Source organism: Citrus sinensis, chromosome 8 (genome assembly GCF_022201045.2).
Source record: "Citrus sinensis cultivar Valencia sweet orange chromosome 8, DVS_A1.0, whole genome shotgun sequence".
NCBI lineage: Eukaryota > Viridiplantae > Streptophyta > Magnoliopsida > Sapindales > Rutaceae > Citrus > Citrus sinensis.
The window spans coordinates 9,378,392-9,406,109 of NC_068563.1; the positions used below are offsets into that span (position 1 = coordinate 9,378,392).

The 27,718-nt window shown below is 36.0% G+C and overlaps 2 protein-coding genes across 2 annotated transcripts; both read right to left on the minus strand.

Moving 5' to 3' along the window:
* Window positions 1-12,560: 12,560 nt before the first annotated feature.
* On the minus strand, window positions 12,561-15,389 carry LOC127899286 (uncharacterized). The gene is made up of 4 exons (XM_052432635.1): window positions 15,170-15,389; window positions 13,656-14,905; window positions 13,420-13,553; window positions 12,561-13,263 (listed from the first exon to the last, which is right to left on the minus strand). The coding sequence occupies exons 1-4, from the start codon at window positions 15,387-15,389 to the stop codon at window positions 12,561-12,563; spliced, it is 2,307 nt and encodes a 768-aa protein (XP_052288595.1).
* A 3-nt stretch (window positions 15,390-15,392) lies between these two features.
* Window positions 15,393-16,298, minus strand: LOC127899287 (uncharacterized). Its single transcript, XM_052432636.1, has 2 exons — window positions 16,046-16,298; window positions 15,393-15,988 (listed from the first exon to the last, which is right to left on the minus strand). Exons 1-2 carry the CDS (start codon window positions 16,296-16,298, stop codon window positions 15,393-15,395), a joined length of 849 nt encoding a protein of 282 aa, XP_052288596.1.
* Between the last annotated feature and the right edge of the window lie 11,420 nt (window positions 16,299-27,718).

Consider the following 27,718-nt stretch of genomic DNA (forward strand, 5'->3'; position numbering starts at 1 on the left):
GTTACTGTTCACGACACTGTTCACATAGACGGATCGATGACGTGGCATTGACCGATGATGTGGCATTGACTGATGAGGTGTCATGATCCTATTGGTCTAAAATTCTTATGAACTGTTGATGGTGACGTGGTAGCATATTAGTGGACCAAAACTTGCACGTACGGTACATGCATTACACAGGATTATTTTCAACCAAACCGCGTTACTATTCAAAGCCGGGTCAAACCGCGTTACTGTTCAAAGCCGGGTCAAACCGTGTTACTGTTCACCCACATGGTCAAACCGTGTACTGTTGACTGATAACGTGGCGCAATCCTGAGCGTCCAAATTGTTTTTAATCCGATGGCCATGATTTACTCCATGTATCTATAAAAAGGGGGCCTCTCCCCTTTAATTTGATATCTCTGAATCTATTTTTGGACTCAATTTTCTGTAATTCCTTCTCCATCTTGTATTTTCTATGTATTTTAATAAATTCCTATTTTGCCGCTAGTTCAATTATGAGTAGCTAATTTTCTTTCAAGCTTGGGTTGAAGGTGAAGTCTCAACATGTGTCATGGGCTTTATTTGGTAAATTTATTTTCTCTTCCCCTCTAATTTTTGTGGATGTTTTGACTTCTCGTCGACAAATAATACTAATCTTGTCTAGTACCGCCTTGGTTTCACCAGCCCCCTAGTACAAGGTTATTATTATTTGGCACGATAAGCTCTTAGCACCATATTGATTAGAGCGTGGTTCATGAGGTGTGGATTCCCCCTTCATGATTTAATTGGCATTAATAAGGATTATTTAGCCCATGATGCATGTTGATACGGATCCAGATACCCAAGTACGACATTTCAATAGAATTCTCTTCAATTTATTCTCGTCATTTCAATTCCAATTTTAGAATTTATTCTCACCATTTTAATTTAAGTTTTAGCATATTCCAAATTATTTCTATCATAAATCCAATCACCCATTTACAAAATTAATTCTACACACAATTAAAATCCACCTCCTCGTGGGATCGACACTCGTCTCCATTAATCTATTCTACAATAGATTCGTGCGCTTGCGAGTACATTAAAATTTGCACAACAAGTTTTTGGCGCCGTTGCCGGGGAGGTAAGTAATTTTAATTCATAGAATTAATTTTTGTGAATAATTTCTTTTAATTATTTTCTTGTAATTTTTTTATTAAAAAAAATGAATATACATTTAAAGGTTAGTATTTCTTTTCTTTTTCTCCTCTTTAAAATTCTATAATTTAATTTTCAATTTATTTTTCTTTGTAATTTTTTTGTTTATCTTATTAATTTATTTTTAGTTAATTTATTTCACATATTTGTTTTTGTGTATTTTTTATAGTAAGGTTGTAATAGCGCAATAAAGTTAGTATTGTAATTTCTCCCTCTTCTTTATTTTTATTTTTTTTGGTCCCATCTTTATTTTTTTTATTTGTTTTGTTCCCATCTTTATTTTTTTTATTTGTTTTGCATGTATGGTCGAAGGTCATTATTACCTAATCTTGAACCTATAGACCTTGAACTTGAGAAAACACTTCGCACACACAAATAAGTTAAAAATAAAATGGATTTGCAACCACAGGAGAGGCAATTTAAGGACTACTTCAGTCTTTTAGCTAATTTGAGTACATCATGTATAAGATACCCAAATGTAGCTGCTAGGAGTTTTGAACTAAAACATAGTGTGCTAAATTGTCTCCCAACATTCTATGGCCTAGAAAATGAGGACCCATATAATCATTTGAATGATTTTCATGCTATTTGTCAAACATTTAAATATGAGAATTTTTCAGATGATGATGTAAAACTTAGACTTTTCCCGTTTTCTTTAAAGGATAGAGCTCGCTCATGGCTTAATACATTGCCTGCTAATAGCATTGCATCATAGGAACAAATGGTAACTAAATTTTTGAATAAATATTTCCCAGTGTATAAAACCAATGCTATTCGTAGGGAAATCTCAGAGTTTACCCAGAGAGAGGACGAGCAATTTTTTGAAACATGGGAGCGATTTAATGGGCTACTCTTGAAGTGTCCACATCATGGGTATGAGAAATGGCACCAATGCCAATACTTTTTGGAGGGATTATTGCCGAATGTGCAAGAATGGCTAATGGCAACAAGTGGAGGAGAGCTAATGTCAAAAAGTGCATAAGAGATTTGGGAATTCTTCGAGCGACAAGCGGATAATTCCCAACAACGGAGTCGATCACTCAGGAATACTAGAAGAATTAAAGGAGTGAATGAGGTTCACATTGGAGAGTCAACTCCAGGAATCAAAGAAGTCAAGGAGATGGTTGAAGGTCTTACTCGACAAATAGCATCGTTATCGACTGCTAAATCAACAGAACCATATGACCATGACTCATACTCAGATCAAGCCAATGCCATAGGTGTAATGAGAAAACCATCGAATTACAACCCATACTCCAACACATATAACCCTGGATGGAGAGACCACCCCAATTTTTCATGGTCTCAAGGATTCCAACAGAATGGACCAGCAGCTCCAGCTCCACTAATTCCTCAAATTCCTCAAGCCTCTCAGCCACCATTCAGACCATACAATCAAAACCAGAACCACTCTCAACCTAGACCATGGGAGGATGCATTCCAGAATTTCAAGAATGTTACTCACTCCACGATTGAGCAACAGAACCGCACCATTGATGGACTACGAAATGATTTGAGAGCAGGCTTCAACTCACAAGCTCAATCAGTTTCAAGCCTCGAGAAGATGGTGGGACAACTTGCTTCTTCAGTTCAGACCTTGGCAATGACTGTTGAGAAAGGCAAGTTTCCAAGTCAACCAGTGCCTAATCCTAAAGGAGTACATGAAGCAAGTACCAGTTCACCACAGCAGCATGGAGAGGTCAAAACAGTCATGACCTTGCGAAAAGGAAAAGAAGTCGACAACAAAGTGGAGATGCCCGTGACAAAAGAAAATCAAATTGTACCTGTGAATGTTGAGGACTCATCACCGGATGAGAAAGAAGAAACCAACCCATGAGAATACGTTCCCAAAGCTCCATTTCCTCAGAGGTTAGCTAAAGGAAAAAAAGGAAAATCCACAGATGAGATTCTTGAAATCTTCAAACAGGTAAGTGTTAACATCCCTTTACTTGATGCTATTAAACAAGTTCCATCTTATGCCAAGTTTCTTAAAAACCTTTGTACTAAAAAGAGAAGCATTCATGTTCAAAAGAAGGCATTTTTAACAGAAAACGTTAGTTCTATACTCCAACATAAAATTCCTCTAAAATGCAAAGACCCAGGCTCCCTCACTATCTCATGTAGCATAGAGAACCACACAATTGAGAATGCTTTGTTGAATTTAGGAGCTAGTGTAAATCTATTGCCTTACTCAGTATTTTTGAAACTTGGACTTGGAGAATTACACCCAACTCCAGTGGTGTTACAGCTTGCAGATCGGTCCACGAAAATACCTCGTGGTATTGTGGAGGACGTGCTTATCCAGGTAGACAAGTTTTATTTTCCTGTTGATTTCATTGTAATTGACACTCACCAATACAGGACTCAAATAAGCACATCCCCATTATTCTAGGCTGACCTTTCTTGGCAACTGCCGATGCCCACATTCAATGCAGGACTGGAAATATGCAGTTGTCCTTCGGCAACATGACTATGGAACTAAACATTTTCAATATTGCCAAACAACCTCACAGTGCAGATGATGGAATTGTTGATATGGATTTAATAGAAACAATAGTTGATAATACTTTTCTTTCAAACCTTAGTGATGATTCTTTACAAACATGTTTAACTCACTTTGGTTTAGATTTTGATATTGACAGATCAGTCGATGAGATCAATGCCCTACTTGACTCAGCACCATCCATGGACATTAATAAATGGAAGTCAAGAGTTGAACAAGTAGCACCATCAGAGAAGAAACTCATCCCATCATCAGAATCACCACCAAACCATTGCCCAACACTCTGGAATATGCATTTTTGGGAGAAAATAGTACTCTGTCGGTAATCATCTCATCATCCCTAAATGACAAACAAAAAGGTAAGTTGTTGGATGTTTTAAAAGAGCACAAAGGAGCATTAGGATGGACCATAGTAGACATTAAAGGTATAAATCCAGTAGACTGCATGCATTACATTCACCTTGATGAAAATGCTAAATCTACTAGGGAAATGCAACGTCGGTTAAATCCTAATATGAAAGAAGTTGTTAGAACAGAAGTCCTTAAGCTATTAGATGCAGGTATCATTTACCCAATTTCTGATAGTTCATGGGTCAGTCCTGTACAAGTTGTTCCCAAAAAGTCAGGAGTCACAGTAGTTACGAATGTTGATAATGAATGGATACCCACTAGAGTGACCACAGGATGGCGTGTATTCATTGATTATAGAAAGTTAAATTTTGTCACACGTAAAGACCATTTTTCTTTACCATTTATTGATCAAATGCTTGATAGATTAGCAGGCCATGAATTTTATTGCTTTCTAGATGGCTACTCAAGATACAATCAGATCCCCATAGCACCAAAAGATCAAGAGAAAACCACTTTCACTTGCCCTTTTGGCACATTTACATATAAGAGAATGCCATTTGGATTATGTAATGCACCTGCTACATTTCAACGAAGCATGCTAAGCATTTTTTCTGATATGGTTGAATGATTTCTTGAAGTATTTATGGATGACTTTTCTGTCTTTGGTGATTTGTTTGATCAATGTTTACATCATCTAACACTAGGTCTGCAGAGATGTATCGAGAAGAACTTGGTCTTAAATTGGGAGAAATGTCATTTTATGGTAAAATAAGGTATTGTTCTCGGTCACATCATTTTGAGCAAAGGTATTGAGGTTGACAAAGCCAAGGTGGATCTCATTTCTAATCTTCCTCCACCCAAAACAGTCAGAGAAGTAAGATCTTTCCTTGGGCATGCCGGTTTCTATAGACATTTCATTAAAGATTTTAGCAAAGTTTCTAGACCCTTATGCAATTTACTTGCTAAGGATGTACCTTTTATCTTTGATGATTCATGTCTTGTGGCATTTGAAAATCTAAAGCAGTTGTTGACATCATCACCCATCATTCAGCCCCCAAACTGGAGCTTACCATTTGAGCTCATGTGTGATGCATCTGATTATGTAGTAGGAGCAGTATTAGGACAAAGAGTTGATCGAATTCCCCATGTTATTTACTATGCTAGTATGACATTAAATGATACACAGTTGAACTATTCAACTACTGAAAAAGAAATGCTAGCAATAGTGTTTGTATTACAGAAATTTCGATCTTATCTCATTGGTTGTAAAATAATTATATTCACAGATCATGCTGCTCTTAAATTTCTTCTCACAAAGAAAGATGCAAAAGCTAGACTAATTTGTTGGGTGTTACTTTTACAGGAATTTGACTTGGAATTCAAAGATAAGAAAGGCACAGAGAATGTTATGGCAGATCATCTCTCTCGTCTCCATTTTGACACAATTACAGAATCATTACCATTAAATGAGTCATTTCCAGATGAACAATTAATGAGTGTGGAAGTATTACCTTGGTATGCTGATATAGTTAATTATCTTGTTACAGGTAAACTTCCAGAGCATTGGACCAAGCAAGACAAGACCAATTTTTTTGCGGAAATAAAGAATTTCTTTTGGGATGACCCTTATTTGTTCAAGTATTGTGCAGATTAAATTGTTAGACGATGTGTCCCAGAAAATAAAATTCAGAATATCCTTTCATTCTGCCATGAACAAGCTTGTGGAGGCCATTTTAGTGCTAAGAAAACAGCGACTAAAGTTTTACAATGTGGTTTCTATTGGCCAACTATATTTCGAGACGCTTACACTTTTTGTTCTTCATGTGATAGGTGTCAACGAATGGGGAGTATTACGCGAAGGAATATGATGCCACTAAATCCAATTTTAGTGGTTGAGATTTTTTATGTATGGGGTATCGACTTCATGGGATCCTTTCCCCCTTCTTTTGGCCATCAATACATATTGGTTGCTGTTAACTACGTATCGAAATGGGTAGAAGCAATTCCATGCAGAACCAATGATCACAAGGTGGTGATAGCATTTTTGAAAAGCAACATTGTTTCACGCTTTGGATTCCCTTGAGCAATAATCAGTGACGGTGGTGCCCACTTTTGTAACAAAGCATTCAAACCTCTTTTGACAAAGTATTCCATCACTCACAAAGTGGCGACCCCATATCATCCGCAAACCAGTGGCCAAGTTGAGATCTCCAATCGAGAAATAAAGCACATATTAGAAAAGACGGTGAGGCTAGACAGAAAAGATTGGTCATTAAGACTTGATGATGCATTATGGGCATATAGAACGGCTTTCAAGACCCCGATTGGGATGTCACCCTACAGGTTAGTGTATGGAAAAGCTTGCCACCTACCTGTGGAACTCGAGCATCATGCGTATTGGGCCATCAAGAAATTTAACTTTGACATGCAGCAAGCCAGCTCAGAAAGAATATTACAACTGGTAGAACTTGAAGAAATTCGCAATGACGCATACGAAAATGCCAAGATTTACAAGCAACTAACGAAAGTCTTCCATAACAAGCAAATTATGAGAAAATCGTTCACTCCAGGTCAGAAAGTGCTTTTATTCAATTTTTGCTTGCACCTATTCCCAAGTAAGTTACGCTCTCGTTGGTCTGGCCTATTTATTGTACATACTGTTTTTCCATATGGGGCAATTGAAATTAAGGACCCAAAGAACGGTGTCACGTTTAAAGTTAATAGTCAAAGATTAAAGCCATATCTAGAGTACCAACCACATGGAGAAAACACCGAAATAAATTTGAGTGACCCACCAGATTTGAATTGATTTTTTTTCTTTTCGTTGATTTGATTTTTCTTTCTTTCTTTTTATTATTCTTTTGCTAATTGAAATTATTTTTGCATAAGTGTGTTTGTTTAACTATTAAGTTTTCTCTTATCATTTTTAATCATGAGTACCATACTTAGACCGTTCCTCCTGAACATTCTTAAACCCTTCAACGTGTCAAAACTCATCTCATAAGGCAGATTCAATTTTGTAAAACACATCGTATTTGGGCTCTACAACCACCAGAGTTAGTAGCCTATGTTGAGGGTTTAGAAAGCTAACTCAGAGACATTGAGAGAAGTGTTTACAACATCCAGTTGGAGCTTGAGGTAAATTCAATAAGAGGACGAATTTAATTTTCTTTGTGTGTTTTAATTTGTTTTTCTGTTTGTGTGCTTTAGTTTGTTACCCCGGTGAAGTGGCGGATAACGGTACTCCATGGCAATCAAGTCGGTTACTTCAGTTTCCCATAATAACTGATATTCTGAAGCAAAGGTATGGACAGAAATGAGACTCTAGCGACGCTTCACAAGCGATTCCCTTCACTTCCTCAGAATGCCCTCCTTACGATCTATAAAGCTCGGTCCGAACGCATGCGATTACTCACGAGGAATAACATACCTGATGACATCCGTTGGTTAATCGAGGCTAAAGTACGATCGGCAGGTGAGTTACCTCCAAAATTTATTGCATACATGCCTGGTTGTGGTAAAGGAAATTATGCAAGAAAACGACGAGCTCAAAGAATTTCTGTTGCTTGTCATAAGTGTGCCAGAATGAGTTGTAATAAAAACCCATGTTCTTTAGGAATGGTGTCTGATAACAGGGAAGATAAGATTCAATTCATTAGGGATGACTTGAATAAGGAGTCATTGGATGATATCCTTTTGACTCTTGAAACGCATCCCAGTGGATATGTGCAAGGAGCGATTCTCCAGTTATGGCCATTATTTCAGAAAGAGCATGCACGATATAGTCTCAGGAATCTGACTATAAACGACCCTGTGTGCTAGTTTATAAGAAAACTAGATAGGAAGCCTATCCTCGACCCATAGAGGGCATTCAAGCCGTTTCTGGACGTAAAACCAGAGGAAGATGTGAGCCACAGTCGCAACTACCTGTAAATATCCTTTCACTTTACTGTTATTTTATTTCACTATTGTTTTATTGTGTGCATTATTGTCTTTAATAATTTTATTACTGTTTGCTTTTTCCTTATTACTGTTTACTTTTTCTTTTTTACTGTTTCCTTTTTTACTAGCGAGCCACGTGCTTTACGCGTTATTTGACACTGACATGTTACCTCATACACAACTGTGACCCACTGTCACTAAGACTCTTAAATGTGATTTTTTTTGTCAAGCACTCACAAATTATTTTTTTGAGAAATATCACAATGGCAGCTACTCCAAATAGACAATTTAAGAACATTTGTGTGCTTTCTGGATTTACCTATGGCAAACATAAAGAGTTCGTTGAGGCAGCCATCGATCTTGGTCGAAGTATAGCAGAGAGAAAATTACACTTGGTGTATGGAGGAGGTAACCGAGGGTTATCAAAAATGGTCTCTGAAGCAGCTTTTGTCAGAGGAAGTCAAGTGTTAGGCATCATCCCAAGAGTCCTAAAACCATTGGGCAGTTCGTCTGACTCATCAACTAGAGAAGAGTTAGTCGTCTCAGGTATGCAAGAAAGAATAACTGAAATGCTTCATCATGCTGATGCTTTTATTTTCCTTCCAGGAGATCTTGCAACACTAGAGGCACTTATCACACTAGCATCTTGGGCCCATCTGCACATCCACCAGAAACTCATCGGTTTGTTAAATATCAATAACTTTTATGATGGCTTTATCGCATTTCTTAACCATGCAATAGAAAACTATTTCATTCCCTCTAATGCGAAAAAACTCTTTATTTGTGCTCACACTGCTAATGAGCTACTTGATCTGTTACAAGCTTATAGACCGGAGCCAGACCCCTGGACCTTTGTGTTGGAGCATCTAAATAATGATGGTAATAGTAGCCACAGTAAGAAGTACAAATTAGATTTAACTCTCCGCTTGTAAATATTTTCTTCAGTGTTACACCACCCAGGTGATGTCTTCTAAACTCTACTTTCAAACATTGAGGACAATGTTTCATTCTGGTTGGGGGGAGGGAATAGTCGACAATTGTGGAATCTTTGTTAAGTTTTTACTGATTTTTTGTTGTAGAAACTAACTGTTTCTAACTTTTTGTGTTGAAGATGGCTGAATATGGAGTGTAGTTACTCTATAAACGCATCTTCATCGTTTAAAAAAAAATAAAAAACAATTCAAAAAAAAATTTAGACATTTTCTTTTTCTTTATTAAGTTTTGATTTTCATTTTTCTTATTCTTTTTAATTTGAGTCGAAGATGACTGAATACGGAGTGTAGTGCCTCTAGAAACGCATCTTCTTAGTTAAAAAAAAAACATTTCTTTTTCTAATTAATTTTTCTACATCATTTTCACATTTCTGCATGCATTTTTTCCTTTCATGTTTAGAATAGGTTGGGGGTAGAATGTTGTTTAAAAAAAAAATTGTGTTATTTGTTTTAACATTGGATGACATGATTAATTTCAAATTTTAGTATTTGTATTATCTTTGGTCTTAAGTGATATTACGCTATGTTTGCTACTTTATATGTTGATGTCGGAGACAAATATGAGTTGCTTGAAGGAATGAACATCTCATAAATAAGTGTCAAGTGAGTTTTTGAGCCTATCATTTTTCTTGAAGAGTAACCATTTTGCCCATTCTTTATACAGCTTAGCAGTTTATTATTTTATATATGACCTCTAGATTTCTTTTGAGTTAACCCTTAAAAAAATTATAAAAAAAAAAAAGAAAAAGAAAAAAATGTGTGTTGCTATATTGGGAAGCCCATCTAACTAGTAGATATGGATGATTATTTAGAGCCCTAAAAGACGATGGAAAGGCCATCTTTGATCCGTTTGAGCCTTTCTAGCCATCCCTTTTATTAAATATCCATAGTTAACCCTTTTGAGCCTTTAAAAAAAACAAAAACCTTTTCTTTGTCAACTTATCATCTTGACCCACTCCGGTTTGGAGTATTACCCAATATCTTATAAGTTCCATCACCTATTTATGTTTGAGAAAATGTAAATAATTATTTTGTTCGTGAAGTTATGCCAAATAATTTTTTTCTCAAACATACACTTTGTTTTCCCTATTTCCCTTCTTTGTTAGCCATGTCCATAGCCTACGTTACGTCCTAATAAAAGTCCTTCTTGATTTTAGGGAACTATAGTTTGAAGTAGAAGCTAGTTATATGGGCTAAAAAGATGTAGTGGTGCATAATAATAAAAAAAAGAGATAAATAAAATGGGTTGACTAGTATTTTTGTTTGACTTGAGATCGTATTATTTCTAAGCTGAGGGCATCTTTCTTTCATCTTGGTGAGAGCATGTGATATCACTTCTTTATTATTTTCTCTCTCAAGTACCATTCATTGGAGTGATTATTTTTATTGGGTTTAATTTCTTTGTGAGAGTGTCACTACTTCCAGTGAGGTTTTGGGGTTTGACATGTCATTCTTAAAAGTAGCTATGACAATCTACTAGGCTGATTCATGTGGATGGTTGATGTGGGTGTGATGTTGCTTTAGACTGGAGATAATGCTTATACTTTTATTTCATTGCTATCATTAGTCTGATTGAATAAACAAGATTGTTAAAAAAAAAAAATTGTGTTTGAATTTTGTTTTCGCTTTATTTGCTAGGGACTAGCAATAAGCTGGTTGGGAGGTGTGTTGAGTGTTAGAAAATGTATATTTATAATGGAGAAAATCGTCATTTTACATTTCAAGTCTTACTAACAACCCTTACTTTTATGTATTTAAGGTTCTTGTAATTTAATTATGTGTGTTTTATTTTAATTAAGTATTTTGTGTATTTTAGGGGAATCATAGTCATTTCACAATAAACGAGATATCAAATGGCAAAACGGACATCACTTTTGAACTCAGGACGGTCGAAAACCTTAGGAGGAGCATAAAAGGAAAAATGGCACTGTTCACATGTACGGTACTATTCACATGTATGGTACTGTCTACGTTACTGTTCACGACACTGTTCACATAGACGGATCGATGACGTGGCAATGACCGATGATGTGGCATTGACTAATGAGGTGTCATGATCCTGTTGGTCTAAAATTCTTATGAACTGTTGATGGTGACGTGGCAGCATATTAGTGGACTAAAACTTGCGCATACGGTACATGCATTACACAGGACTATTTTCAACCAAACCGCGTTACTGTTCAAAGCCGGGTCAAACCGTGTTACTGTTCACCCGCGTGGTCAAACCGTGTACTGTTGACTGATGATGTGGCTCAATCCTGAGCGTCCAAACTGTTTTTAATCCGATGGCCATGATTTACTCCATGTATCTATAAAAAGGGGGCCTCTCCCCCCCAATTTGATATCTCTGAATCCATTTTTGCACTCCCTTTTCTGTAATTCCTTCTCCATCTTGTATTTTCTATGTATTTTAATAAATTCCTATTTTGCCCCTAGTTCAATTATGAGTAGCTAATTTTCTTTCAAGCTTGGGTTGAAGGTGAAGTCTCAACATGTGTCATGGGCTTTATTTGGTAAATTTATTTTCTCTTCCCCTCTAATTTTTGTGGATGTTTTGACTTCTCGTCGACAAATAATACTAATCTTGTCTAGTACCGCCTTGGTTTCACCGGCCCCCTAGTACAAGGTTATTATTATTTGGCACGATAAGCCCTTAGCACCGTATTGATTAGAGCGTGGTTCATGAGGTGTGGATTCCCCCCTCATGATTTAATTGGCATTAATAAGGATTATTTAGCCCATGATGCATGTTGATACGGATCCAGATACCCATGTACGACATTTCAATAGAATTCTCTTCAATTTATTTCTCGCCATTTCAATTCCAATTTTAGAATTTATTCTCGCCATTTTAATTTAAGTTTTAGCATATTCCAAATTATTTCTATCACAAATCCAATCACCCATTTACAAAATTAATTCTACACACAATTAAAATCCACCTCCTCGTGGGATCGACACTCGTCTCCATTAATCTATTCTACAATATATTCGTGCGCTTGCGAGTACATTAAAATTTGCACAACATACACCCATTTTGTTTTTGTATAAGTTGTTGTATTTTCATTAGTCTTTAACATTGATGTCTATTGTTGTCTTAAAAAGCAAAAAAGTCAAAAGATTTTAAGATTTTGTACATAATTTTTTAATTGTTTCAAATTTTAATACTCGACACATGATTTCAAAGTCTTTCAAATATTTATATTTTTGTCAATTGACCTAATTTGAGTATTAAAATTAGTGGTAGGATAAGAGAGACTGGGAAGTAATTTTTTTTTTAGGGAAATAAAACTTCATTAAGCAGATAACTTAGAAATCAACCACGGGGGTGGAACATGCCTCCACTCCCCCGGAGCTGACAAAGAATACCCCACCCGAGCAATAGAATGAGCAGCAGAGTTCGCAGATCGCCTAACAAAAGAGAAAGTAACATCTCCTAAAGATTGAGCAAGAGCTCTACAATCGTCAATAATAAGACCGAAACCATTAGGACCAAAACTATTAGTAGTCAAAGCATTGAAAACTTGAAAGCTGTCCATTTCAACAATGATAGGAAAGACGGGTAATCCCTTGAGCCAGCTGAGGATCTCTCACACTCCAATAGCTTCAGCCTCCCGAGCACCAAAACTGCCCATAAAGCAATCACTCCTTGCAGCTATGAAAGCCCCATCCGAATTACGAATGACAGCCCCATGACTAGTTTTGCCACTTGAAGAAAAGGTTGCCGCATCAACATTGCATTTAAACCACCCCACCCTAGGCCTTTGCCAACACACTGCCCCATGAGAAGATGAAACAAAAGTGTTATCAAACAGCTGAAGCTTCCTCACAAAACGCCATTGAAAGAGAACCTGGCCGGCTAGATTAAGAACACTTAACAGCCTCCCATTTTTGTTCTGCCAAACCTTAGAATTTCTATTCAACCAAAGGCTCCAACAGATCATGGCAGCAAGGTCACAATCATCACTACTACAACGGGCAAAGACTCTCTCCAACCAATCCCCAAAATACACACAACCCCCCTCATAACCAATTGGAGACAATAACCAACAAGATTTAGCAAAAGAACAGTTCACAAGACAATGGACAATAGATTCATCAGCTGCATTACAAATGGGACAGATAGAAGCTAACTCAACTTGACGGCGTCGTAAATTATCCGCGGTGGGCAGGACATTAACCCCCACACGCCAAATAAAATGCTTAACTTTAGCAGGGACTTTAAGCTTCCAGATTCGTTGCCATATATTGCTAGAAGGAATCTCCGAAAGATAAACTAACATTTTGTAGCAGCTACGAACAGTAAACAAACCTTTAGAGTCAGCAGACCAATACCAGACATCATCATCTCTTCTACTACTTAGAGGAATTTTGGTGATAAGGCCTCGATCTCTCTCATTAAAGATATCTGTCAGTGCATCCAAGTCCTAGTTGCGTTGCCCTAGTAACATGAGGCTGCTTACTAGAGCATTGATTATAGCATCAGGTAGGGGAGTAGTAACATATCCATGATCCAAATCTGGAAGCCAAGGAGAGCCACTAATCGTGGTTTGAAGACCATTACCGATTTGAATGCGACTGCCCTAGGTAATCATAGACCGCCAAGCATAGCTAGGATTGCTTCCCACAGTAGCTTTGCCAAATGAGGTCAGCGGGTAGTATCTAGATTTAAGGATGCGCGCTACCAAGCTATCAGGATGAGATAAAAGCCTCCACCCTTGTTTTCCAAGCATTGCCACGTTAAAGTAGTGCAGCTGCTTAAAGCCAATTCCACCATGAGCTTTAGGCTTACATAACCTCTCCCACCGCAACCAATTTATACCTCTACTGCCACTATGATGATTGCCCCACCAGAATGAATTCATCATGCGCTCAAGTTCTCTACAAAGATCCAAAGGAAGAAGATATAAGTTCATTGCATAATTCGGCATTGCCTGTGCAACTGTTTTCAATAAGATTTCTTTCCCCGCTCTAGATAACAGCTTCTGATTCCAGCCTTGGAGACGACGCCAAACCTTGTCACGGATAAAGCGAAATGCCTCATTTTTGTTTCGGCCAATAGAAGATGGCAAGCCAAGGTAAGATCCATGGTTGCTGGTAGCTGCAACCTCCAGAATGTCGCAAACTTGCTGAGCTGAGACAGCTCGAACATTTGCACTATAAGAGATCAAAGATTTATTGTAGTTCACAACTTGTCCCGAAGCTGCCCCATAGATAGCCAACGACTGTTTGATGAGCCAAGCCTCTTGTTCATTTGCATGAAAGAAAATGAAGCAATCATCCGTAAAAAAAGGATGAGTCACTAACGGAGCTCCCCTAGCTACCCTAACGCCATGCATCAAGCGTGCCCTCTCTTGCTTGCGAAGTAAAGAACTCAACCCCTCCGCACAAATGATGAACAAATACGGAGACAGGGGATCTCCCTGCCTCAGCCCTCTGCTAGGAACAATTGGGCCCACTTCCTTATTGCCCTGGAGAACCTTATAAGTGACGGTAGAAACACACAGTAATATTAGCTCAACCCATCTCTCAGCAAAACCCAGCTTCATCATCATAGCTTTTAAAAAACTCCATTCGATCCTATCGTACGCCTTGGACATGTCAATCTTTAAAGCTGCAATCCCTGTCCTCCCTTGCCGCTTTCGCTTTAGGTAATGCATAATCTCTGCCAATATTAGGATGTTATCAGTGATGGCCCTCCCAGGGACAAACGCACTTTGATTCTCTGAGATAATCGAGCTGAGGACAGCCTTCATACGATTAGCTAACATCTTGGCCACAATCTTGTAAAGAACATTACATAATGCTATTGGTCGTAAGTCAGCTAAATACTCAGGTTGAGAATTTTTTGGAATTAACACTATGGCAGTAGCATTTAACTCATGAGGGAATTCATAATTATCAATGAAACTTAAACAAGCAGCAGTAACATCACCTCCAACAATATGCCAAAATTTCTAAAAGACTGCAGGGTTCATTCCATCCGGCCCGGGTGATTTATCTGGATGCATGCTAAAGAGCGCATCACGAACATCAGTAGCCATGAAAGGCTCCAGTAACTCCTAATTCTGAGCAGCAGTAATCGTAGTTGCAACAAATGATATAATATATGCACTAGTACTTCCTTCCGAGTGAAATAATTTTGAGAAATACTCCACTATTAAAGAGTTCACCTCAGTCGGATTTGAGCACTACTAACCAGAGCTATTCCGTAATCTCCCAATCATGTTTTGACACTTCCTCGTAGAGGCAGTTGAGTGGAAATATCGAGAGTTCATGTCCCCTTCCTTCAACCACAGTGACTTCGACCTTTGTTTCCAAAACACCTCATGGCTGTGCAGTAACTCATTGTAACGCTTCCTTGTTTCCACAAATTCAGCCACACTCGTTTGATCTCGACAGCCCCTAAGAGACCCCATTATTTACTTGCAGGAAGCCAGCCGATTGATAAACTCACAAGCAACATGACCTCCCCAGCGCATAAGATCAGCTCCACTAAACAAAAGCTTAGATTGAATAGGACGACCACCTGAACGCTCCCAACTCTTTGTAACAACCTCCACACAATCCGACTCACGAGGCCAAACATTCTCAAACTTGAACCTCTTAATCCTAGGATAAGGATGGTGCGAGAATGGGTCTAGAAAAATTGGCAGGTGATCGGAACACATTGCCTCCAGACTCACTACTCTAGCTTTCGGAAAAAATGAGAGCCAAGTGCTGGAAGCCAGAGCTCTATCTAATCTCTTCTCCACCCAATCAACCGTGCCCCGAGACCTCTCCCATGTGTACTGATAGCCTTTCATGCCTAAGTCGACCAAACCAGAATCTGAGACAGCCGCACGAAAGCCTTTAAGCTTCCAATTTGGTTGCTGACATCTGCCACACTTTTCACTGTTATGCAGGAGCTCATTGAAATCTCCAATGCACACACACGGTAAAGAAGAAAGGGAGGATAAAGAGCGAAGTAGCTCCCAAGAATCTCGCCTCTTGCTCAACTCAGGGAAGCCGTAGAACCCTGTACACCACCACGTTCTAGAGTTTTCATTTTCAACTCAGACATCAATGAAATTACGCCCAAATTTGAGACGCCTAACATTGTGTGAAGATTTCCAGTAAAGGGCAAGCCCACCACTTCGGCCCACTTTATCCACATTAAACAAATTATCAAAGCCCAACTTAAACTTCAAGCTCTCTAATTTTTCTCTACTACATATAGTTTCCATTAGAAATATAAAATTCAGCTTTTTACTTCTGACCAATTCCAACAAAACCTGAACTGTCCGTGGGTGGCCCAGCCCACCGCAGTTCCAACTTAAGCAACTCATTGCTCTCGGTGGGCCTGTGAACCAGGACCCACCGCTAATTCGTTTTTTGAACCACCCACATTATCCATCACTTGGGTGTATTTAGTCTCATCACTCCCCATTTCTAGCTGCATTGCACCATGAGCCCTTCTCCGTTTAGCATCTATAACAATAATACCTGAGTTAAACTCTTCCCCACATTCCTGCAGTTGACTCAAAACATTAGGAGGTGCCATCACTTCCTTTCCTTTATCAAGCAGTTGACCACGTTTTGTCAAAAAATGTTGAGATCCTACTATAGTATCCACAATCCCAGTAATGTCTCCCCCCTCATAATTATTGCCCTTATTCAAGCCTGGATTTGTGGTGCCTTCCATATCAACTGTCATAGCCTCACCGGAATTAATGCAGCTTCCAAATTTCATCTCCTCCTCCCCTGGTGGAGTTGACCGCAGCCAGCGATCGCCGGCGTTCATCAAATTTCTTCGTGTAGACGCCTTCATCCAGTGGCCATACGGCTTAGTAATAGTAGTCGTAGTACTCTCATACAAAAATGGACAACTTTTCTCTGTGTGACCAAGGAGACCACAGATAAAGCAAAACACATTCAACCTTTCGTATTTGAAATCCACCCACATCCAATCTCCACCTGCTTTCTTGAGACGCATCCTACGCTTGAGGGGCTGCCTAACATCAATGACCACCCGGATCCTCATATAGTTCCTCCAAATCCCTTTAAGATTATTTTCATCCGATTCCACAAACTTGCCAACATAATTACCAATGCTCTGTAGGATTTTCTTTGATTGAAATCCGATAGGAAGGTTGTAGATTTGGGTCCAAAAGGATGTAGAAAATAAAGGTACATGTTGAGGTTGATCCTCTGCCCCCAGACGCTGAACGATGAGGATATGTTGGTCAAATGTCCAAGGCCCTGAGTCTATCACTCTGTTGATGTCTATTTCATGAAAGAATTGGAAGAGAAATAGTGTAGGCGACAGATCTTTAATACAAACTCCTCTGCCAGGCCTCCACAACGAAGCCATAGTGCTCTCATGGATGGAAAATTAATCACCTTGTCCGTCAAGAACCTACCCACAAGGCAGTAACGGAAATCACTTTTGGGCTCCTCGCGTTCATCATCCTCAGCCCCCGCGACAATTATCCCCCCTTCCTCCTCCTCGGCAAGAGTAAGCCGTGCATAAGAATTGTTTAAGTCAGCCTCTATGGTTGTGCTCGCACCCGCCATACTCAGAACAACGTGACTATCTTGGTGGAAGCCATATAGTGAATAAGAAAATATTAAAAAGCAAAGAAAACGAAGAAGGCATTCATTAACTTGTCAAACAGACAAGACAAACACACTTGCCAAAAGAGAAGACATGAAGATTTATTATTTGGTGGCAGAATGAATCGCATGCGGTTTAATTTGCTGCGACACACACGCGGGGGACGACTTGGGGAAGTAATTTGTTAAAAATGCGTGTACACACCACCAGGGGCATCAAATATTTTGGTCAATAACTTGTAGAAACTTTGGAGTACATAAATTTTTTTTTTTTGGAAACAACATAATATCTATTTAGAGTGGGACTATTAGCACCCCTCTAAATACCTCTTAAAACCCCTTTAATTATTTTACAATTTTAACTTTTATTAAAATTATATAATATGATAATTTCTAATTAAACCCCTCAAAAATTAATTTTTTTTTTCATTCTAGAAATTAAAAAGGTTGCTTTGTTCTCTAATTTTTGGATGAAAACTTTACAACTGATGGCTATGATTAGGAAATCAAATTCTCGTAATTATATAATAGGACAATTTCTAATTAAACCCCCACTCAAAAATTAAATAATTTTTTTCATTCTAGAAATTAAAAAGGTTGCTTTGTTCTCTAATTTTCAGATGAAGAATTTACAACCGATGGCTATAATGGAAAGAATGAAAACCCATTGTCTTTTTTAAAAATAGAAGAGATCTGATTGTTGAAATGGAGTTTAATAATAAAAGTTAGAGAATGGGGTTCACACAATAAGTCTTACTTAAGGGTATTTTTGTCATTAATGGAGGTGTTAAAAGAATTTTATAATTTTTTAAAATATTTTAGTGGGGTTAATTAAAAAAAAGGGGTGTTAAGAGATCCTTAGAGGGGTGCCAATAGTCTCATTCATCTATTTAATCTATAGAGAGACCGCAAAGTAATTTGCCAAAAATGTTTGTATGTTGTACCAAGGGCATCAAAGCTTTGTTAGCGAGATCTTTAAATATATTAGAAGGGTCAAGGAAGCACAAAAGTATAAAGTTATTTAGAGCTAACAAGTTTATATTATCACAGTCAAGATGAAGTAAACGTCGGGTAGTTGACGCCGGCCACTTAATCATTTTAGTAGTTTCATTGCTTATGACTTCAAAGGAATCACTTGCATAATTCGTTAGGTGGTTTTGGGTGTACTCAGGAACGACTCGATCATATGTTTAGCCTTAGGCAAATTGTTTTAATTAGACCTTCCAAAAAATTTGAGGTAAAATACATGTATTAATTTTATTAAAAATTTATTTATTTAAAATCAATTTCTCTATCTCTCTAAGATGTAAAATTATTAATAAAAAATTTATATTTTAATTTCGCCAATATCTTTCCCAATAGATAGTATAGTTAGTCCATTTAATCTTTTGTATAACATGGCTGGTCTTAAATAAGATTTTATCAATCACTCCTTTTTTAGATTGAACTAAGTTTTCTATTCTTATCCTTTTCTTAAGTTTTTCATATCCTTATGCATATTTTCTAGCAGATTTTTTTTCCAGTGAAACAAGAGTAAACAAACAAACAATTATACTAGATAATTACAAGAAAACCACCTATGAATGCCATTATATTTTTAAAAAGAAATAAAAATAACTAAATAAACAACTAATTAATAAAAGAATGGAAAGATAAAACTTAGATTTTTCAGAAATTTAAATTTTATGGACCGAGGCTTTGAACAGTAATGATCAATGGAAAGTAAAACAATTGATTTGCAATTAAATTTTTTTTCTTAAGTGGAAAGTAGAGTAGAGAAAGCAGTTTTTTCACCCAGGCATTTTAGATATCGTGTAATTTTTTTCATTGGAAAAAGATATTAATGATAATAATTTAACAAATATCTAGCTTTTATAAAGTTTTAAATCAAATATATAACATTATAATTACGTTAAATAGAGATTTTGTGGGAAACAAATGGCTTAAAATTGTTAATTGTAATTTTATATAGGAACTTCATAGTTTGTTTGTGGAACATAATTGTGAAATAATAATAAATATAAATCAATAATTAATAGCTATAATTTATGAATAAAATTAGGGGCCTTCATTTATAGTGGGGCCCTAGGCAATCGCCTAAGCTGCTTAGAAGGAAGAGTCGTTTCTAGGTGTACTACATTATATTGGACCGCATTAGGGATTACACTAAATTATATTGTATTATATTATTGTATTAGATTGTTAATACAATATCATATTTGGGTGTAGTATCTGGGTTAGATTGCGTATTTTAAATAATATTAAATTGTTATTTTTTGGTTTATTAGTAAAAATTAAAACAACCACCACTGACCACCACCAATCATCATAAAAAAAAAAATTATAAACGATGTCCTTTCAAGTCAATTTTGCACTATTAGAATTCTCATTTTGAGCTCTAGGCAGCGGTGTTAATATGATCAAAATAGAGCACCTATTTACCGTGGATTCTCAATTTGCTACATAGTGCACATAGATTTGCACAGTCTATACTTGCCCAAACCAGGGTGCCAAAAAGAGATAGAGGCAATAAATTTGTGATAAAAAATAATGAAATATAAAGTTTGAAAGAGAAGCAAAATAATTAACAAAATAGTTGTTAGGAAATATATGTCTCTCCTTTCTCAATGAGGATTTGTAAATCCTAAATTAAGATATTTCCTAAACTTTTCTTATTTACTAGTTTTTTGTATTTAGAAGGATTTATATTTAAGTAATAAGTAATTTTCCCTTTGGGACTTAACTTATTCAAGAAGGAATACAACTAATATAAGAAAAAGGAATTCTTCTCATATAAGAAATAATCACTATATAAGGAGGTTAGGCTTACTTGCTTTTATAGCACATCAATTAGTTCTCTGCAAATAGATAGTTTCTAGTGTGAGAGAAATGGCGGGTTTATTAAGAGATTGGGTATTATTGAGGTTTTGGATGAGAGAAAAATACTAGAGTGATTACACTAATTTTTAACATAGTGGGTTTTTCTCTCGTCGTCCTTGGTAGTCGCCTTTTTTTCTCTAGTATAGGATTTTTCACATAACTTTTGTTATGTGATTATTTTTATCCCCACATTTTTTTTTATTATTTGTTTGATATTTTGCTTGCGAAATCTTGGGTGGGTGACGTAGTACGGAAGCAGTACTAGATATCGTCTAGCGTATGTTCTTGAAAACTCCAGAAGGAGGGCTCTTATAAAGAAGAAAATATCTCAATTGAGAAAATACTAAATATTATTGAAGAGAAGCTTGTGTAAAGAAATAAGTATAACAAGCCTATTTATACTAGTTAGGATTGTCCTATTCCTAATAAAATTATGGTTCCTTATAAGAAAAGGAATATAACTTAAGCAAGAAAATATAAGTAAATCCTAATCTAACTAGAAAAAGGAATTTAAACTTATACTCTAACTATGATTAGGTTTGGTCTACATCAGTCTCCTCCTTTTAGAAGAATTCACCCTCAAGTCAACTCAATCATATGACAATGGTGAAGGACCATGATACTTGAATAAGTCTTGGATATTGAAAGTTTTGGAAATATTGTAGTTGGCTGCTAGGTCTATGAAGTAAGCATTGTTATTGATTTTCTACAGGACACGAAATGGTCCAATCTTCTTTTGCTTGAGCTTGTTGTCCTCTCCAATAGGAAATTTGTCCTTTCGTAGATGAACCATCACTTGATCTCTTATAGCAAAAGATTTGAAGCACCTATATTTATCTGCATCTGCCTTGTACGTAGTAGCAAATTCTTCTAATTTCTTGTTGACTTCCTCATGAACATTGATTATTTTGTCTATTATATGATCAGTAGTGTAGAAGCAATACTAGATTTCGTTCTAGTGTATATTTTTGAAAACTCGAGAAGGAGGGGTCTCATAAAGGAGAAAATATCTCAATTGAGAAAATATTGAATATTATTGAATAAAAGCTTGTGTAAAGAAACAAGCATAACAAGCCTATTTCACTAGTTAGGATTATCTTATTCTTAATAAAATTATGGTTCCTTATAAGAAAAGAATATGACTTAATCAAAAAAATATAAAATAAATCCTAATTAAACTAAAATAAAGGAATTTAAACTTATACTCTTACTGTGACTAGGTTTGGCTTGCATCATTGGGATTAAAATTCCCTAACAAGTGGTATCAAAACTAAAGGTTGTTCTGCAAAGTAATTATGTTTGCAAACAAATTTTTGAATTCTGTGAGGATTGAGATTGAAAAGTTTGATGGAAGAATCGATTTTGGCTTGTGGCAAGTTCAAGTCAAGGATATATTAATTCATTCTGGTTACACAAGGAAAGTAAGGGCGATGTAAATCATGTTCCCATTAGTGGAATCTCTTGAAGGGGTGTAAACAATTAAGGTATCTTAAAGAAGACTATCGAAATAGAGCAAGTTCGGAAAAATAACTTTAATTTAGTAGAGAGAGGTACCGATAATGTCAGCTAAAGATGTGTCTTTTTCTCCATAAAAGACTGCTTTATCCTTTTCGACGTGCCATGGAAGAGGGATGTGTTACTGCTAGCAGGTCCACAAGATTTGCATACAAGGTATGGTTTGACATTTATGCAAGGTGTGATGGAATTTTTATATTGATTGATGAAGACCGTTAAGGAAGCCAAACATGAGAGTGGGTATTTTTCGGCAAGGTGATCGACATGTGTAAAAGATGTATACTCAAGATAAGGTGGGCTATGATGATTCTCGGTATAGAGAATTATGGCTACTAGATAGAAGATAAGATTTTGACTATAGTATGGTGATTCTCCTAAGTCCTATAAGAGTGTAGTTTTGGTAGAGCAAAGAATATGGAGAGGACGTGGTTGTGTAAATACACGGTAGATCATATTTTGTCGCATAGTTGAAAAAACTCACCAAGGTGGAGATTGTTAGGAAATATATCTCATTTTTCAATGAGGATTTGCAAATCCTAAATTAGGATATTTTCTAGACTTTTCTTATTTAATAGTTTTCTTATTTACAAGTATTCCTATTCAAGAAATAAATAATTTTTTCTTTGGGGCTTAATTTATTCAAAGAGTAATATAACTAGTATAAGGAAATGAATACTTATCCTATAAGAAATAATCACTATATATAGAGAGGTTGGATTCATTTATTTATATAACACAGTAATCAGTTCTTTGCAAGTAGACATTTTCTAGCATGAGAGATGGTAGGCCTATTGAGAGGTTAAGTGTTATTGAAGTTTTAAGTTTAAAAAAAAGTGATTGTAATAATTTTTTACAGAGTAGATTTTTCTCTCGTCGTCCTTGCCGGCTGTGATTTTTCTCCAGTATAAGAGTTTTTTACGTAAATTCTTACGTTGTGTGATTAGTTTTATTCTCTGTATATTTTATGTTTATTATTATTTTGATATTTTGGCTTGAAGGATCTTTAATGGGATTAAAATTCCTAGCAACAGGAGAATAAACTATAAATTTCATTTGTTACCTCAAGTAAGAGAAAATAACGAATTATATAATAATCTAAATGTGACTATAATAGAATAATAAGTGCTTTATAAGGTAATTAAATTCTAATTTTTTCTTACATGAAGGTGATAGGTAAGACTGGGCAAAAAAACAATGGTCTTGAAAAAACGAAACCAAACCAGCGGTTCCATTCTAGTTCGGACCGGTTTTAATTTTAAAAAATAACCGAAATATATGGCTTGTAAAAAAATCGAAATGTCGGTTCTGTCTTCAGTTCACTCAGCAGAACCGAAAAACTAGATTATTTTTTGATTTTATTCAAATCGACATGTGTTAAACTTTAATTGGTTGCGTAAGATAACTAAAATAGACCTGCACACAAACAATTACGGGCATATATATGTTACAATTTATTAATTTCACCCAGAACAAACCCTAAACCTAAAATCAAAATCGAAATCAAATCACCACCCATATCCACTGCAATCACGGCCAACGCTACTCACCGGCAATAGTGTCACAGTTGAACAATTTGTGCTCACCGTGCAATACTTTCTTCCACCGTGCGACAGCCATTATCTTCTTCTCACCGCGCAAAAGCCCATAGTTTCTTTTCACCGTGAGACAGCTTCAACTCACAGGCCACTATGCAATAGCTTCTGCTCTGCTCGCCAACCACCATGCGATAGCTTATGCTCTGCTCGCCAGCCACCGTACGATAGCTTTTGCTCTGCTCGCCAGCCACCGTGCGCCAGTAGGTATGTCAGGCCTTGCTTCTTTAATTTTCTACAATTAGTTGGTGTGTGAGTGAGAGCAGAAGATATATGCATGCATGTTATTTTCTTCAATTTTCTAAGTGCTGGCTTAGTGGATTCTTTTGAGGGAAACATAATGATGTTTGACATTGTGTTTATTATTCATCAAATTTTCAGTAAAGATATATTCATGCATATGTGGCAAGAAATGTTGGCCAATGACTTGAAATTAAATTGGATGATTTACAAATATGGCTACCGATTTTGTTTATAACATGGCTACCGAATGTATGGATAGTGGCTATAGCCCATAGTAATTCTGGAACAAGCGATTTGTCAACTCATTTAGGTAGATGTAAAGTGCGCAAAAAATTGAAGGCTTAAAATGATGCAAAACAACAGACATTAGTTTGTAAAAAGGGTAAAGGTAAAAGATGATTGTACTGCTAAGGTTACACACGTAGGATTTAATAGAAAGGCTTGTAGAATGGCACTTGTGAAAATGATAATTAAAGATGAGTTGCCTTTTAGATTTGTAGAGGCTGAAGGGTTTTTGGAGTTCATGGAAACTTGTTGTCCGAAGTTTGAGGTACCATCTCGAAGAACAATTATAAGGAATATTCTTGAATTGTATCAAAATAAAAAGGGGCTGGTGAAAAGTGTTTTAAGTGCAAATAAACAGAGTGTGTGTATTACCACCGACACTTGAACTTGAATTCAAATGTCAAACTTTATGGTAGTTATGGCTCACTTTATTGATGAACTGTGGGTTTTGCATAAGAGGATTCTCACTTTTACACCTATATCTGATCAGAAAGGAGATGACATTAGGAAGCTAATTGAAAATCGTTTGATTGATTGGGGGAATTACAGTGGATAATGGAAATACTAATGCACTTGCAATATCTTATGTGAAGAAGAAGTTGGCAAATTGGAGTGGAAATTTGATGGTTTTGAATGGTTTATATATGCATGTGAGGTGTTCGGTGCATATAATCAACTTAATTGTGCAAGATGGGTTGTCACAAGTGAATCAATCAATAGCTAGTATCCGAAATGCAGTGAAATATGTTAGATCCTCCCCGGCAAGATTACAAAAGGTCAAAACACATGTTGATAGGGAGAAAATCTCACGTGGAGGGCTTATAGTGTTAAACGTGCCGACTCGGTGGAATTCAATATATTTAATGTTAGAAAAAGGGGTAGCTTTTGAGAAAGCATTTGATAGGCTAAAGGAATATGATGGCCATTATACAAACTTGTTCGATGAGGATGAGAGTGAAAAAATGAGGGTGGGGCCACCGACTGATGAGGATTGGGAAAATGCAAAGAGGTTAATCAAGTGTCTTTTGGCTTTTTATCATGTGACTTTAAAATTCAGTGGCTCTTTAAAAGTCACTTTCAATAATTACTTGAATGAAATGTGGAAAGTTTATATTCATTTGAAGTCACTTGTTGATTTTAATGATTTTTTGTTAAATCAAATGGGTTACAAGATGGAGGAAAAGTTTGTCAAGTATTGGAGTCATTCTTTTGAAAAGGTTAACATGTTGTTGATTGTGGCAAATGTGCTTGATCCTTGCTACAAACTTGACTTTGTTATATGGTGTTTTAGTAGCTTGTATGATACTAGAAAGGTTGATGAATTGAGAGTTAACATTAAAGAGTTGTTGTTGAAGCTTTTTGAAAGCTATGGTGGTGAGAGTAATCCAAATAGAGGTGAGAGATGTAGTGCCATGCATGATGGTGCTAGTAGTAGTTTGGGGATCATTTGATCCTTTTACACAATTTAGAAAGATGAAAGAAAGTTCAAATGATAACATTAGTGGAAAAAATGATGTTGAAAAATACTTGTCAGAGACTTGTGAGAGTGCTAGTAATCCCCATTTTGATCTTTTGACTTGGTGGAAATTGAATGGGCCTCGATATCCGATTTTGTCTCAAATTTCCAAAGATGTTTTGGCAATTCCAGTGTCTACTCTGGCTTCTGAATCAATATTTAGCATAAGAAGGCGCATTCTTGATCCTTTTAGTAGTTCTTTAACTCATAAAACAGTCGAGTCATTAATCTCCACTCAAAATTGGCTTCGCTCAACTCTATTAGGAGAGCATACAATACAACCAAGTCAGAAGGAAGCTGAATTCTATGAATTAGTTTAAATAGGTAATATTGTGATTTATTATGTTAATTTTTGTGATTTCACTTATAACTAGAATTAATGATTTTAATATAATTGTTTCAATTTCTTGAAGAATTTTTTAGGCCAATGCAATCTCAACAACAACAACAAGTAGCTGAGGCGCAAATGACAGTTGATTGATGTTGCTGACCAATAAGTTTTCTTTATTTTTTTAAAATTAGTATCTTACTTATATAGATTGTTTATTTAATTATTTATTGTTTTAAAATTTTTTTTATAGATCCAAATATTGAGTTGAAAAATGCCTAAAGTTGATGCTGATATTGATGAAGATGGGAGAATGTTGTTGGCGTTAGTTTGCAATTTGTTTTTTTTTTGGTGATGATGGGAGAATGTTATTGGCGTTTCTTTCCAAATTTTCTTTTTATTTTGTGTTGTAAGTTGTAATTGTTGATATTTTTATTTTTCTTTACAACATTATGTTTATGTAGATGGAGTATTGGAGTTTGGTTATGTATTTTGAAATCTTAATATTTTATATTTTATGCATACCTTATTAGTAGTTAGTAAGATATTAGTGATAAAAAGTGTTTTGAATACTTTGTATTTATTGTTAATATTTGTAATGAAATTAGGATGAACTAATTGTTGAAAAAAATTATTCCATTCATGAGGCCCAATGAGCTAAAATTTTAGAAATTCGAAATAGGTCCAATAGGCCCAAAACTGAAAACAAACCGAGCCGATCCAAAAAGATCCGTTTATTTTTAGTTTTTTTAGTTTGGTTCTTATTCGATTCTTTTTATAAAATAACCGATTTAAATCAGTTTTGCTTAATTTCGATCTGAACTGAACTGTGCCCACCCCTAGTGATAGGATAGCTTACATGCTTGGATTTTTTGCAACATATGCACTTTAATTTTCCTAATTAAGTGTATTATTTAATTTTTCCTCTTCGACATTAATTTTTAAATTTGTCGGACTTGTTACAAATTGTTACGGTGAAGTTGGTAACTCGATTATCCGACATTATGGGTGATGGTTGTCAAATGTTATGCATTTATTAAATATATCGTATAAGATTATTTCAAAGGGTCCGGTATTAGCTTAATTTGTATTAAGCTTAAAAAAAGAAAAAAGGATCCGTTTCTATAAATTGAGGGGAAGAGCTGTTGACCCAGTTTACTGCGTGAAGTTAGTTGTACTTCACATTTATGAAAAGTGATTATATCCTTTATTTGATTTAGGAGGATCCACGAACGAGAATCAACCTGCGGACGTCGACGATACCGAGTTTGAACATAATCACTGTGAGTGGAATATACAAAACATATTTTCATAATATATTATGATTTTATGATACAATACAACATGTTTTGATGAATAAGTATTTAATGCTCCGATTTAATGATTTTCTATAAAATTGATTTTTATCTACATGCTAATATTTATTATTATTAAAAATGAGTTTGATTAATGATTTTATTATTGTTTTTGAGTAAATTCATGATAATAGTTTTAAAGAGAATAAAGTGGATTTAAAGTATGTTACTTGGAAAAGAAATAAGATTTAAGTATGATTATATGTTTATGTAAATGTGTATAAAAGGTTGTTTGCAAAATCATTGGATAGGACCCTTCTCCTTCACATACAATGATACAGATGAGATGACATATAAGCGTTTGGGGCCCGTCTGAACACACATAGAGGTTTTGGCCCTTGTGTTTGGGTGCCTTTACCTTTTGAGGGCTTATGCATGCAGTATGATGATTACAGAGATACATATATTGAGATACAGACAGATATTGAGATACAGATGA

Excerpts from the sequence above, each read along its gene's own strand:
- LOC127899286 (XM_052432635.1), bottom strand. The coding sequence starts at position 15,389 with ATGGGGTCTCTTAGGGGCTGTCGAGATCAAACGAGTGTGGCTGAATTT. Across the intron at positions 13,554-13,655 it reads TATCTCATCCTGATAGCTTG|GGCAGTCGCATTCAAATCGG; the intron begins GTAGCGCGCATC and ends ATGATTACCTAG. Across the intron at positions 13,264-13,419 it reads GCTCTAGTAAGCAGCCTCAT|CTGCTACAAAATGTTAGTTT; the intron begins GTTACTAGGGCA and ends TACTGTTCGTAG.
- LOC127899287 (XM_052432636.1), bottom strand. The coding sequence starts at position 16,298 with ATGAGTTGCTTAAGTTGGAACTGCGGTGGGCTGGGCCACCCACGGACA. Across the intron at positions 15,989-16,045 it reads TAGGCGTCTCAAATTTGGGC|GGTTCTACGGCTTCCCTGAG; the intron begins GTAATTTCATTG and ends GGTGGTGTACAG.